At 38.4% G+C, this 14,440-nt stretch overlaps 1 protein-coding gene and 1 long non-coding RNA gene across 4 annotated transcripts in view; one reads left to right on the top strand and one right to left on the bottom strand.

Annotated features, from left to right (window-relative positions):
* Positions 1-14,440, bottom strand: part of LOC5569788 (probable metabolite transport protein CsbC) — a 57,259-nt gene that overhangs the window by 23,379 nt on the left and 19,440 nt on the right. For all 3 annotated transcript variants that reach the window (XM_021839352.1, XM_021839351.1, XM_021839353.1), the window contains exons 3-5: positions 3,485-3,609; positions 3,223-3,383; positions 2,981-3,156 (exon numbers count right to left, since the gene is read on the bottom strand). In XM_021839352.1, coding sequence (XP_021695044.1) covers positions 2,981-3,156; positions 3,223-3,383; positions 3,485-3,609 — 462 coding nt within the window. The remainder of the gene's footprint in view (positions 1-2,980; positions 3,157-3,222; positions 3,384-3,484; positions 3,610-14,440) is intronic.
* Positions 3,308-3,610, top strand: LOC110674843. Its single transcript, XR_002499238.1, has 2 exons — positions 3,308-3,433; positions 3,503-3,610. It is a non-coding gene; the product is annotated as an uncharacterized LOC110674843 (long non-coding RNA).

Genomic DNA, 14,440 nt, shown 5'->3' with positions numbered 1-14,440 from the left:
GTGCAGTGTTATTTATGTGACCATAAGGCTCTCGCATCCTTCTCTTTCCAGCAACAAGATCAAATGGAATTTTTTGTTGTTCCATATGCGTGAGTGTGCTGGAAAGAGAAAGGTGATTAAACGTCAGATGGCGAGTGAATGCGGCACCGGTTAAATGTCAAATTAGTGAACTCGTGCATAGGTTCATTAAGAAACGTGCCCGCTCAACTGTCAACTGTCATATGTAAAGCTGTGAACGAACTAACGAACTTGAGTTATTGGGAAAACGTTTCGCTGTGTTCCTGTTGCCCTTCTTCGATGTTGGTGCTATCGCGTTCGAGCTTATCCGCTAGCCGGCCAATAAACGATGATTAATGGGATATTGGTTGGAAATATGAACTCGAACAGGAACAGTGAAATTGTGTCTGGCTGCGGTAACCTTAGCGACGGTAGCACACGCTTGCTGCTCTGATTAACTGCAAGAGGACGATGCACGGTAGAATACGTGCCGAAACGCCAACTGCGATGACGATAACCCAGGAGGGTCAGCAAAGGTAAGCGTATAGTAATCGCAGTAGCCGGCTTCAAGCGTTTGCGATTGACTTTTGTTTCGATAATGCTCGTTCGGGATGGTTTTGAAATTTTTAACTTGAATCTGTAAAACATCCTGACGGAATCTAGAGCCAGAGACCTGCCGAAGACTAAAGAGTCGGAGTGAGTCCAGAAAAAATCCTGTTGGACTCACGAGTGAGTTCTTGTAGACATCTGAAGAGATTCGGGTTGGAATCCACAAAAATTCCAGCCGGAATATGGAGAAATTCCTGTTGGAATCCGGATATTCCTGTCGGATTCCGGAGAGATTCCTGTTGAAATCCGGAAGGATTCCTGTCAGAATCTGGAGAGATTCCGGTCGGAATTCGGAATGTTTCCTATTCCAATCTGGAAAGATTCATGTCGGAATCTGGAGAGATTTCTGGTAGAATCTGGTGATTTCATGTAGAATCTAGAGATATTCCTGTCGGAATCCGGAGAAATTCCAGTAGGAATCCTAAGAGATTTCTGTCAGAATCCGGAAATTCATGTGGGAATCTGGAGAGATTCCTGTCTGAATCTGGAGGGATCCCTGTTGAAATCTGAAATATGGAAAGAGATTCCTGGTGGAATTCAAAGTTAGATTCCTGGTGGAATCTGGAAATTCTTGAAAAAATCCTGCTGAAAAGATTCCTGCTGAAATTTTGAAAGATTCCTACTGGAGATAATCCTGCTGGAATCTAGCAAGATTCTTGATGAAATTTCAAGATTCCTGATATAATCAGCAGAGATTTCGGTTAGAACCTGGAGAGATTCTAGGTGAAATCTGGAGAGATCCTTGATGGAATCTGGAGAGATCCCTGATGGAATTTGGAGAGCTACCAGCTGCAATCTTGAATGACTCCTGATCTGAAGAGATCCTTGATAGAATCCAGAAATTCCTGCTGGAATATGGAGAGATTTCTGATGGATTCTTAAAAGATTCTCAGAGGAATCTGGGGAGATACCTGTTTGAATCTGGAGATTTCCATCGAAATCGGGTCAGAATCTTGTTGTAGTCCAGATTTCGAAAGGAACTTCTACAGGTTCCGATACCAATCTTGTCGTGTCAAAATATGTAAAAGTCGCTCTTGTGATAATAAACTTGAGAGATTCCTGTCGGAGTCTTGAGTAATTCCTGTTGGGTTCTGGAGATTCTTGTCGGAATCCTGAGAGATTCGTGTAGGAATTCGGAGAGATTTCTGGCAGATTCTGGTGAGATCCCTGTCGGAATCTTCAGAGATACCTGTCGGAATCTTCAGAGATACCTGTCGGTATTTGGAAAGTTTCCTATTGGAATCTGGAGATTCCTGTCGGCATCTGGGGAAATTCCTGTCGGAAACTGAAAATTCCTTTTAGAATCTGGAGAGATTCCAGTCGAAATCCGGGAAGATTCCTGTTGGCATCTGGAAACAATCCTATTGGAATCTGCAGATTCCTGTCGGAGTCTGAAAATTCCTTTCGGAATCTGGAGAGATTCGTGGTGGGATATGGAGAGACTCCTGGTGATAAATGGAGATTCTTGTCGGAATTTGGAGATATTCGTGCCGGAATCCAGAGAGATTTCTGTCTGAATCCTGAGAGATTCCTTTCGAAATCCCGAGATTTCTGCTTAAATCCAGAGAAATTCTTATCTCAATCCGGAGAGATTCCTATGGGAATCAGGATACATTCCTATCGGAATCCTGAGAGATTGTTGTCGGATTCCTGTTGCAATCCGGAGAAACTCCTGTCGGAATCCGGAGAGATTCCTGTCAGAGTCCGGACAGATTCCTGTCCGAATCCGGAGAGATTCCTGTCGGAATCCGGAGAGATTCCTGTCGGAATTCGGAGTGATTCCTGTCGGAATCCGGAGACATTCCTGTCGGAATCCGGAGAGATTCCTGCCGGAATCCGGAGAGATTCCTGCCGGAATCCGGAGAGATTCCTGCCGGAATCCGGAGAGATTCCTGTCGGAATCCGGAGAGATTCCTGTCGGAATCCGAAGAGACTCATGGCGGAATCCAGAGAGATTACTGTCAGAATCTAAAGAGACTTCTGTTGGAATCCGGAGAGATTCCTGTCGGAATCCGGAGAGATTCCTGTCGGAATCCGGAGAGATTCCTGTCGGAATCCGGAGACATTCCTGTCGGAATCCGGAGAGATTCCTGTCGGAATCCGAAGAGATTCCTGTCGGAATCCGGAGAGATTCCTGTTGGAATCCGGAGAGATTTCTGTCGATATCTGGAGATTCCTCTGATTTCCACAGGAATCACTTCAGACATTCTCGTTAAGAGTCCAGTTTCCGAAAGAAAACTCTCGTGGTTCCGATACGATTCCTGTCGTATTTATATATGTAAAAATCGTTCTTGTGTAATAACATGCTACCTTTCAAACAATATGTTTAGAACACTTTCAGCAGTGGCCTCGCAGCTGGCGACAATCGACTTACCGGACATTAACTGGATCAGGATACCCAACGCAAACTGCACGTAGAGCACGTTGTCCAACAGGGCCTTGTACTGCTTGGAAGCGAACTCGTCCACGTACGGCGGAATCAGCGTGAGGCAAATGCCGGCGGAAACTCCCGCCAGGACGCGTCCGGCGCTGAAGTACCAAAACGAATCGCTAGCAATCAGAGAAAGACATCCGTTGATTAATGGTTCCGGCGAGTGATCCGACGCGGCGACTTACCCAAAACTCAGAAAGCAGTTGGAACCAACCATCAGGAATGCCGCCGAAAGCATGAACAGCTTTGTCCCGATCTTGTAGTACAGCTTGTAGACTGCGATCGCAGTGATGGCGGCCGTCAGGGCAGGCGTCGCCGCTAGGGATGTCTTCTGATTATCGGAAAACTAAGTAGGCGGATGGAGAATGGTACAATTAACGTGTTTCCATGGAAATGGTATGGTTTTGATCGTGTTTATTTTTTGTATGGAACTAGGTGTAATACTACCTCATCACTTTCCGACAGAGTCAATCGTTGTTGCTCCGGAGAATCGTCCATATTGAAGTGCAGCTTGGCAAAGGCATTGCAACTCCAGGCCACCATCGTTCCCATCGATACGTATCCAAGGGATGCTGTCGGGGGCGGGAAAAAGAAGAAGAAGGAATCTCACTGAGTAAGATTTTTGATTTTTTATTCCAAATGTTATCAAATTATGTTGCGGCATGGTAGTTTGACATTTTTTGAGTAAAATAGTATGTTTTTCGTATTTTTTCCACCTCTAAATCACGAAAAATCAATAGAAATCTCATCTTGGGGAAGTGGTTCCCCAAGCCAGTTCAATGTTAGTAAACAAATAGTCGTTTCGGGACAAACAATCTAAAATGGCGATATGGAGGCCATTGGGGTAAATATGTTTAATACTACTTTATGCTTTTTTAAACAGACACACAGTTGCAAACGCTTCAAATATGTGATTTTTAACGAAAACGATTTTTATGGTTAGCCACGAAAATAGTTTGATAAAATGGAAAATTATTATTGATAAGATTGGGCCAAAGTGAGTAATTGGGTCCCCACATTTTTAATGAATTCTTGTTTTTATTGAATAATACAAACGGCCATGTTATTTCAACTATTTTAGCAATTTTTCCAGCTCAAATAACGGCTGAAACATATTCAAACTTTAATTTTAAAAATGGTACCAAATATAAACCATGACACTTTTGATCATGTTTGACGTTCACTTAGTCGACAAAAATACCATACACTCAGGCTAATGGACTATCGATAAACATAGGAACCCCTTATGAAAATTCGCCACAAGGAATCGGGTTGAAATTCATAAATTTACCTTATGAAACCGGAATTTGAAAACAAAGATAGTTTTCACAGCAACCTGGAATCGAACCAAGGAGCTAGCGATCGATAGGCTCGTGCGTACACCCCGCGCATATCGACGCCTTGGTATGGAGTGATGCTAAAACGATACATAAAGCGTTCGTATTGCGATAATCGTTCCATCTTTCATAAGGCAAAATGTATGAATTTCGATAGTTCAGTTCGCTGCGTGTAGGGCTTTTAGTTTTAGCACTCGGAGAAATATTTTTACCTAATTTTTGAGTTTACTTTACCCACACGGAGAACATTTTTGGCATGTTGAGACAAAATTTACTATAGTTATTTTTGTTATTCATATTGTAGTTATTTTAAATATAATATTACTTTGACTTTATTACATTTGTACAGTTGAATAAACAATAAATTATTTTGAAAACAACGATATGTCAATTTTAACTATAGAAAAATAAAGACAACTAAAGCTTCATTTGATTTAATTGACAATTATCAGATCAACATAATGTATAGTTGAATTTAGATGTCTACACCAAGCTCTACTACACACGCGTAATCTCTTCGCAGGGTGGCCACTAAAAATCCATTTTGAAATTCCCGCTTTTTTCCCGGTTTTCCCGTTTTAATTTTCAAAATTTTCCCGGTTTTCAATGGAGTGGCCCAAAAACAAAGGAGTGACGTTTTGGTCGATTTTTTAGTTGAATGTACTAAAAAAACTACTGTTTTCAAGCTTTACAACGGTATTTTGAGGTGAATTTTCCGTTCAATAGGAAAAATAATATAATTCGTACTGTTGTTCTACGCCAACTTGTCCCATGTTTTATGTGAACCATATGGACAGTGGTACAAAAATGCGTAGAAAAGCAGCATAGAAGAATGAAAAATTGCCGAAAAAAACTCAAAAGTCGATATTCTTGAACTTGATTTTCGTCACTTACACCCTTTTGCTCCCAACCTCTTCAATTATGCAACAAGTGCGGCTTCTATTCTTAGCACTTTCGATTCACTTCGACAGCGATTTGTTTTGAAAGCTAGCAAGATTATATTATTCGACAATATGCTTCTTTTGTGTAAATTAATTGAAATAATTTCAATTCCTAATCATTCGCAAATAAGTTTAAGATAAGGACAAATCAAAGTCACATATGTTAAAGTACATACGTACATATTATTCTATCGAATAATCGACATAGAAATAGATAACTGAAGACACATTAGAAACTTTCATAAATAAAGGATTATTTTCGGATTCATTGATTTATTTTTCAGTAAGTAAAGAAAATTTTCAATCCAATATTTTTTAAAGCTTGATCCTTTTGCTCTGATTCAAAACTTCGCTCCATAAGAGAAAAAATCAAGTCCTGATAGTAAGAGAAAAAAATGAGAAAAGCTTCTGAGAAGTATATAGTGTAGAAAAATAGACTATTTCTAAATTAAATCAAACCATTGATAAAAAAAAATAGTGTAATGTTTGAAAGTTATTTGTCCAAAATTACATTTGCTTCATGGCGATATCATGAACCATAACAACTTGCTACAACTTATTATTGGTAGTTTGTAGATTTAGAGCTTGAAGATGTTTGTTCAACATGATTTTCCCGGTGACCATCTCAAATTCTCGGTTTTTCCCGTCTTTTTCCCGATGGATTCAAATTCCCGTCTTTTTCCCGCTTTTCCCGTTTTTCTCGGTTCGGTGGTCACCCTGTCTTCGTTTTTTCAACATGGCATCAGAAAGTGAGAACATCGTGGAAGAGTTGTTTGAAATTGAAGTTTTGTTAGATCAGGATCTTTTAAACCTTCTAAAATCATTTGAACTTTCGGATCAGGGTATTGAACAGTTTCTCAGTGAGTATAAAAGACATATTAACATGAGGCATCTAGTTTAAAAATAATTTTTTGTTTTCAGCAAACGGCTGCGACATCGCATCGTTGAGAATTATTGAGCGAGAAGAAGTAGAAGTGTTGCTGCCGCCGCCATTTTTGGCGGACCGAACAAAATTCATCGATGGACTGAATAAGAAGCGATTATCTCAGGTAATTACATTGAGAAATAAATTCTTTCCAAAATAATTACAATATTTCATATAAAAATTTGTTAACAGGGTCTACCGCCTGTCTCCCAACCATTAAAGGAGAATTCTCAAAACAACACTTCACACCATCAAAACATCTCCACCTCGAGAACTTCGCTTGGAGCTTGGCCGCGGACCGAGTGGACCGCCCAGAATCTGATTTGCCGTTCCAGGAAAGGAAATCAAATCTTGGAAAAATTCAAAGCCTCCAACATCCTCTCCAAAAAGGACCGGATTTTCATCATGCACCTGATCGTTGATGAGTTTACGAACGAATTCGGTACATCTGGTATCAACCTGCATTTTATCGAGATGCGAGCGGCAAAAAAATTAAACTAGGACGTGTGGCGAAAGGTTGTTTATACGACCGGAATAACAACTACCTATCGGGCGGCGCTAAGACGACAAAAAATCTACCAGGACCATCAGAACAACGTACGAACTCCAATCGTCAGCTGGACGTTACCATCACGGAAGATGCAGGTAAATACATCTCAAGGTGTATAATCCATGTTTCTTATTATAATTCAAACTTTTGGCATTACAGTGATTGCTTATCAGGGGATTCAAAGATGGTTTCAACATCACCACGATGAATGGGAAGAGCTGAAGAAGCGCTGGGAAGCAACAAGCGCGGTTCGTCTGTACGAATTAGGCAGGCATGATCTTCCATCATATCGGTGCGTTTTGGATGAATATCCTGTGCTGCGAACTACCGAAGGTTACCAGCTTGTGAAATTGGACTTCCAGCAGAAATTTCCCGAGAAAGTGGATCTTCTATTCAGCCGGTTTGTGGACTTTCGGAGCCGTGCTCAAGCCGTTTTCGCTAACGAAGTGTCACCACAAGGCAAACCTCTATGCGAGTTCCTTCTTCATGATGATTTGACTGAAGGTAAGGCCACTTATTATTTGGTGTTAAAGGTCGTTCAATAGAAACGTTAGAATGAACCAGAATAAAGGGTGAACAATTTTGATCAATGCAAGTCTAAAAAATACATTAAAAGTGGGACGGTGAGTTGAAGGAACTTGATAATGTTTGTAATAAATTAATGGATAACTCTTGGCTGTAGCGGCAGTTCAAGCATGTGCCAGAGTAAGGGCGTAAGTAACATGATCGATTTATGTTCATAGATTCTCTCTTCAGTGAGTGCAAGCAAATGCAAGATGCAAGCTTTCATACATCGTTGCCAAGCCTCCTGAAGTGAAAAATTTCTGATGAAAGTGCAATTTGTCACCTTTATTTACTAAAGAGAAGATCGATAAAGAAAAATTGATCATGTTACATACGCCATTATTCTAGCACACGTTTGGTATGTTCTTAAAAAGTATATACCTATTCACTCATTATTGTTTTGTACTTTTCCCTCTGACAGATTCTCGGGATTGTATTACTGCGACGCTTTTTTTCTACAGTTGGCCTGGTGTAGTTATGCGCTTCCCGAATGGAACTAAATGGAAGCCATCTCTCCAAGAGGTCTGTGATTGCAGCATCATTTTTATGAAATCATTGACCGATTTTGAGACGGAGCTTGCGCGACTCAACAAGCAGAATATGAAGAGAGGTGTTCCGGATTATCCAGTAATTGTAGTTGCCGGTGAAGACGTAAAAGGAGCTAATCAGTTCATCGTGTGTTTCAACGATATTGCATATAAAGCTGAAACGTTCTTGAAAGCTGTGGACATCACTTTCAAGATTTACAAAGCTTATGGAATAGCCGTTCCATTGGAAGCTACAGGCCCGTGGCAATTCATTGCAACCTACTTCTACGACTTCGACCTTCCAGAAGATCGATATAAGGCGAAAACTCTGACGCTTATTTCGACGCTCCGTAATCACCTGCCTTCGACATGATTGCATGTTTCGTTTCCGGTTGCAGCTGAAAGACAACATGTCCAGCGCTTTTAAGTCTTCATCTGCGACGGTTCCACGAACCGATCGACGTCTATACCTACTCTGAATTGAATTGTGGAAGGAGATTTAGTGTCAGATGTTCTTTTATCGCTCACATTAGGAAACATTTGAAAGTTAATGAAAATGAGATTAGAAGTAGAAAAAACAGAGAAAACAACGAAAATGAACTTTTAGCAATAAATAGTAGAGAAGAAATGGAATCCATGAATGATTTTACCGTTGTAAATAATGCAAATTTGATAGAAGCTGAGAACGCCAAGAAACAAGAAGAACCGAAGAATAGAAGCGAACCGGAATCATTAATCAACATTGAAACATTATCGCTAGAATTTGCAAATTTAAACGTTGGATTAAACCTAAAATGGCTAGAAAAGAGTTCGGTCTTTCGTAAATTAGTTTTTGAGTTTCAAGAAGATGTTCGTGTTAATATTTTGAAACCAATTCAAGACGTTGTCAGCATTATGTCAGACTCTGGACTGATTTCGGCGTTTGGGAAACATGCTTTGAATTCTATGTTTTCAATGTTGTCCAACGTCCAATCGGAGTATCAATTTGTTCGCCAATTAAAACTTATGCAGCTCTATGAAAATCCGGTATACTTTACAATATGTAATGAATTAAGACCTGGAGTGATAAGTCATAAACTTGATATGATCATTGACGATATCAAAGGTGTTCTGATGCCAATTAGATTTCAACTGAAAAAATATTTGGAATCGGCAGGAATGATGGATACAATAATCGATAGCTTGAAACCGTCGACAGATGGGATGATCAGATCATTGATAGATGGCAAAATTTGGCATAAAAAGGTAGAGAATTTCAACGAAAAAATCGTAATTCCAATAAACATATATATTGATGATTTTACCACAAGCGACACGGTGTCCCCACACGCGAGCAGCACCAAAATTTGCGGTATTTATTACTACATTCCTTGCCTGCCACCACACATACTTGCAAAACTACAAAACATACTCGTAGCTGGATTTTCCCTGTCACAAGATCGAAAACATTTTGGTAACAGTCAAACATTCTACAAGCTGGTTGAAGTTTTCACTGAATTAGAAACTAATGGCATAAATATCGTCCATGATGGAAAACTAGTCAATGTTTATTTTATGATCGGTTTTGTCACTGGAGACAACCTAGGGCTCAGTGAGATACTCAATTTAGCAGAGTCACCGTCAGCAAATTTTTACTGTCGTGCTTGTAAGAGAACAAAATCAGATAGAGAACAAGACTGTAGAGAGTTCATAGAATCTTTGAGATCAGAAGATGGTTACGATGAGGATATTCGTTTGAATGATGTATCGAGGACAAGTATAAAAGGAAACTGTATACTGAATGATATACCTTCATTTCATGTTTCACTTAATTTTTATTTTGATGTAATGCACGATGTTTCGGAAGGCATTTGTTTGTATGGATTGTCCCATTGTCTCAAATATTTTGTGTACAAGAAAAAGTACTTTACTTTACTTTACTTTGATGATTTGAACTGTCGCAAGAATCTGTTCATATACGGTCATTTGAATTCAGCTAATATTCCCAACGACATTAAAGATACAAATCTAGCCAAGCAAAAGGTTAAAATGACTGCAAATGAGATCAATACCTTGACACGTTTTTTACCGTTAATGATTGGAAATTTGGTACCCAGCGATGATCCAGTATGGCAATATTTATGCAGCCTACTAAAAATATTCGATATTATAATGCTTCACGATATTCCTGTTGAACTTATAGATGAACTAAAACGAATAGTCGAATTCCATCACTTAAATTATGTCAATTTATTTCAAGACACACTCAAACCTAACATCATAACATAGTGCACTATGCAACTGCGATGACTATGTCAGGAAGTCTTTGTAGACAATGGGGTATGAGATGTGAAGCAAAACATAAAGAAGCAAAGCAATATTGTCGGGTGAATTGCAACAAACGCAATATATGTTCATCTCTAATTTCAAAATTTTGTTTTAAATATGCCTTTGATATATTCAATAATCAATTCATTTGGCCTTTCATTGATATTAAGAATGAGAACATACGTAGCGGTGAGCTTCCAGATGTTTGTGAACCACTGGCAAACAGTATTACATGCAACGGTTCTAAAACATTTAAACTCCTATCAAAATTTACTAAGCAAAATTCATTGTATGAAAAAGGTACCATATTTTGCCTAAGACAGAAATTAATCAGGAATGTTTATGAAATTGAGGCTCTTCTTCTGATTAATGATACGGACATTATGTTGTTGTGTTATTTGTTCAATTCAAAATTTTTTGATGATCATTTGCAGTCTTTTTTGCTCGAGAAAGAGGATAAACTGAGAATTGTAACAAACATAGAAAGAATTGATTCAATACCTATTAATATTCATTACCTAAATGGCAATATGTACCTAAGAATGTGTAATTTTGTAAGCATAAATTGTTTGATTGGCGATACTGTTAGGAAGGAATGCTAGGAAGTCACAATGCGAAAGTTTGTGAAAGAATAAAATAATAAAACGTAAAAAAAAGATTGTTTTACTTATTATTTACGTGGTTGAAAGTTCTTGAAACATTATTTAACTCAAAGCAAAATATAATTGATTTAACTAAATTTGGCAATGAACTGTCAAAATTTTCAAAAAACTTATGTTTATTTCAAACAACAATATATTTAATTCAATTATATGACATGGTTGATTTAACAATAATATATGATTGTTACAACTATACGATACTGTTGTTATAACTATACGATTTTTGAATTAAATATATTTTTAGTTGTCTCTCAATCAATAGGAAATTATTATTGTTTCAACAGGAAAATTTATAAATTCTAGCATGGATTGTTCTCCGTGCAAAATTAAGTATATCGATTATAGTTTCAACCCAAAATCTCTCGGTTTACTCTTTCTCCCACACGAATGTTGTCAAAAATAGAGAGAGCTGCATCTACGCAATGGCGTACTTTGGCCCAATAAGCCAAATTTGGGTAAATGCAACTTTTCTCATGTTTGGGTCGAAAGAACTCAATTTTGCGTTAAATCAACCCAAAATTGAGTACATTTTTCTAATGGAATTAAAGCCAAACTACCTAGTGGGGACCTTGGAAATTTAGCCAAAATTGAGTTATTGGGCTCAACTACGGAATTGCGTTGAAACAACCCAAAATTGAGTTGAATTCCGTCTCCGTGCACTTTAGGAAGGGACACGGAAAACAAAATATACCGAAAATTTGAGTTCAAACCAAAAAGTGTGACAAAATCTCAAAAACCGTAAAAAATGTTTTTTTGGACTTAAATCAACATAAATCGTTTAAAATTTAGCAAACATGTATTTCTGGCCTAAACATAAGCGTTTGGTACTAAAATTGAGACAGGGCTTTAGAACACTATTACTCTTGAGTTTGATTTTTGACTAATTGCAAAGGAGGTGTGTTAGTTGTATGAATGAGCATGGATGAACTTTTTTTTCCGCAGTTTTGTCAATGCTATGGACCGATGCACGAGTTCACTATTTGAAGTTTAGGCGGTGCCGTGTTATTTAAGAGACCATGGCAACGAGTGAATTCGGCACCGCTCGCACGTCAAATTAGTGAGCTCGTGCATTGATCCATGGACCAATGCACGAATTCACTAGTTTGACGTTTGAGCAGTGTCTAATTTACTTGTTTCCATGGTCGCGTAAATAACACGGCACCACTCAAACGTCAACGAGTGAACGCGTGCATCGGTCCACGGTCTTATCCTGAGACGAGACTCGCGAAGAGGAAAAAATCACCGTCATATGCAGCCAGATTCCGCTGTCACAAAACGTCAAACGCAGCCACTCGTTTTTATGGCTGAAAATGTTAAAAGTATTGTATTCGAAATAAATCGTTGATAAAAAAAAATCTTATTCAGTGGAGTAGCCTTTCCAAAATGCTGATAAATCTAAACATATGCCAAGTAATTTCTAATGTCAACTACACACCCAATCTCAGTTTGTCTGTTTGGTTATGAGTTGTACGGTGTCGGAACTGTAAATTACGAAAAATACCGAACTTTTAGCTTTTTTATTCGAACTTACTGATGTTCAGTAATATATTTACCACTTTACTGAATTTGATAATTTTTTTAGCTGATCGATCAGCGATATTTTAAATGTACGAGTTCAGTAAGTTTAAAAAGTCAGTAAAATCAAACTACCGAGTTTCAGTGATAATTATTTTTTACCGACTCTATTCGTCTGAATGCAAAGAAAACAAAAAAGCACATGAAAGAATTTGCCATAAAAACAATGGGTCATTAAAATAACCAAAACGGCCGCTATGAAATGCATAGATTGCGTTACCTGTGTGTGTCAGACAGAACAAGAATTCTGTCACAATGTTAAATCCCATTTATGGTGGCGCCGCTGTATTGAATGCCTATTCCTGTGGGCTCGGTGCAGGGTAAGGAATTGATTATCGGCAATAGATTGTTATTTATTAGGAAAATAGACACCGAGTGTATTCATTGAGGTTCCAAAAACTTTTGAATTACCTAAAGAAACTATAAGCAAAGAAGCGAAATGTTCCAATTGGAATTCCAAGTTTACTGTCAATGAACTAATCTACGATGACGTCACGCTGCAACTTCCAGCGGGAAGAAAACCTCTACTGCGGGCCGTGTTTACAAAAAATGAACGACTTCGTGTTCATCCGGTGAACATTCGTTGTTCGGATGTTGGTCCGGATGTCATTTAATGTAAACATTGCCCGCATTTAGAGCAGAAAAGAAAAAGAAAGTCTAGGATAAAAGAAGACCGTGGATGAGTCCATGTGATTCCAATCGAGCAGGAGACTTGTCAAACACTTTTTCACACAAGCTGAAAACGGCTCACACAAAAATGTAACCGCCCACGAAAATTTTGCTTCTTCTGAAGTAGCATATTTTCTGAATACCTACATGAGTGTCGGTTGCAATTTTCATGCTTTGCATAAAGAATGCTCTACTCATTACATTGGTTTTCCACACATTCAGTCAATTTTTCATTCGTTACCCTAACCTGTGAAAATTCAACACATAAAACCTGTGACTCACTTTTAGCGTGGGATTCAACAGTGGCAGTGCTGCGTAATAGATTTGGCATAGTTGCTAGCTGATTTATTTTAAATATGATCAGACTTCGTCTCTTTATAATTTAGACTCTTTAGAATTACCGAACTCAATCACAGCACCAATTTGTTGAGGTTAGGTTAGAAGCCGGGATGTTCCCAACTCTGCACAGCCTACACGCTAAGATCAGTCTACCCAAATATGGGTAAAGTTTACCCATAATCGCCAAAAATTACACACGAGAGTGAAGAAAATTTTGAAATTTTAGCTCCTCTATGTTTAAACGATTTCAATTATGATAAATAGCATCCTCCCATTTATTGAAGTGATTCGGAAGAAATTTGACTGTGCACATGACGTTTGAAGTTTATATGGAGATTATTATGGAAAACGCCAATGTTTTGTGTTCAGCCCTCTATCTCTTCGTCATAATATTTTATGGAAAAGCGAACAAATTCTTCTTATGTGAAATCCTCTCAGCTACAACTTTGCCGAAGACCACTTTTTGATTGAACGTCAGGATAAATTGTTCTTCATCATCATAAAGTTGGTTTGCATGTATCATGCTTTACCAACTGCTCGGCAGGCAACAGTGGTGCTCCTGGCGGGTAGAATAGATCAAAGTAATCCAGGCTACTATGTGCTACAGCAGAAAAGCAGTGTTGCTCTGAAAGTAATTGAATGATCATCTCAGCATGATATAGACTTTGTTATCAATAATAATAAATTATCCTTACGTCCCATCAAAATGTGGTCTTCGGCAAAGTTGTAGCTGGAAAGATTTCACATGAGAAGAGTTTGTTTACTTTTCCATAGATTATTATGACGAGCAGTTAGAGGACTGGACACAAAAGGTTTGCCTTTTCCATAGTAATTTCCCTATAAACTTCAAATAGCGTGTGCACAACCAAATTACTTCCGAATCACTTCAAATTTTGGGAGGATCATTTCCATCATAATTGACATCGTTTAAGCATAGGGGAGTAAAAACTTCAAAATTTGCATCAGTCTAGTACACACACTCATTTTATGGGTAAATGCGCTTTACT

Source organism: Aedes aegypti, chromosome 1 (assembly GCF_002204515.2).
Source record: "Aedes aegypti strain LVP_AGWG chromosome 1, AaegL5.0 Primary Assembly, whole genome shotgun sequence".
NCBI lineage: Eukaryota > Metazoa > Arthropoda > Insecta > Diptera > Culicidae > Aedes > Aedes aegypti.
Note: the sequence above shows the minus strand (reverse complement) of the source record. Positions and strands in the feature narration are given on the sequence as shown.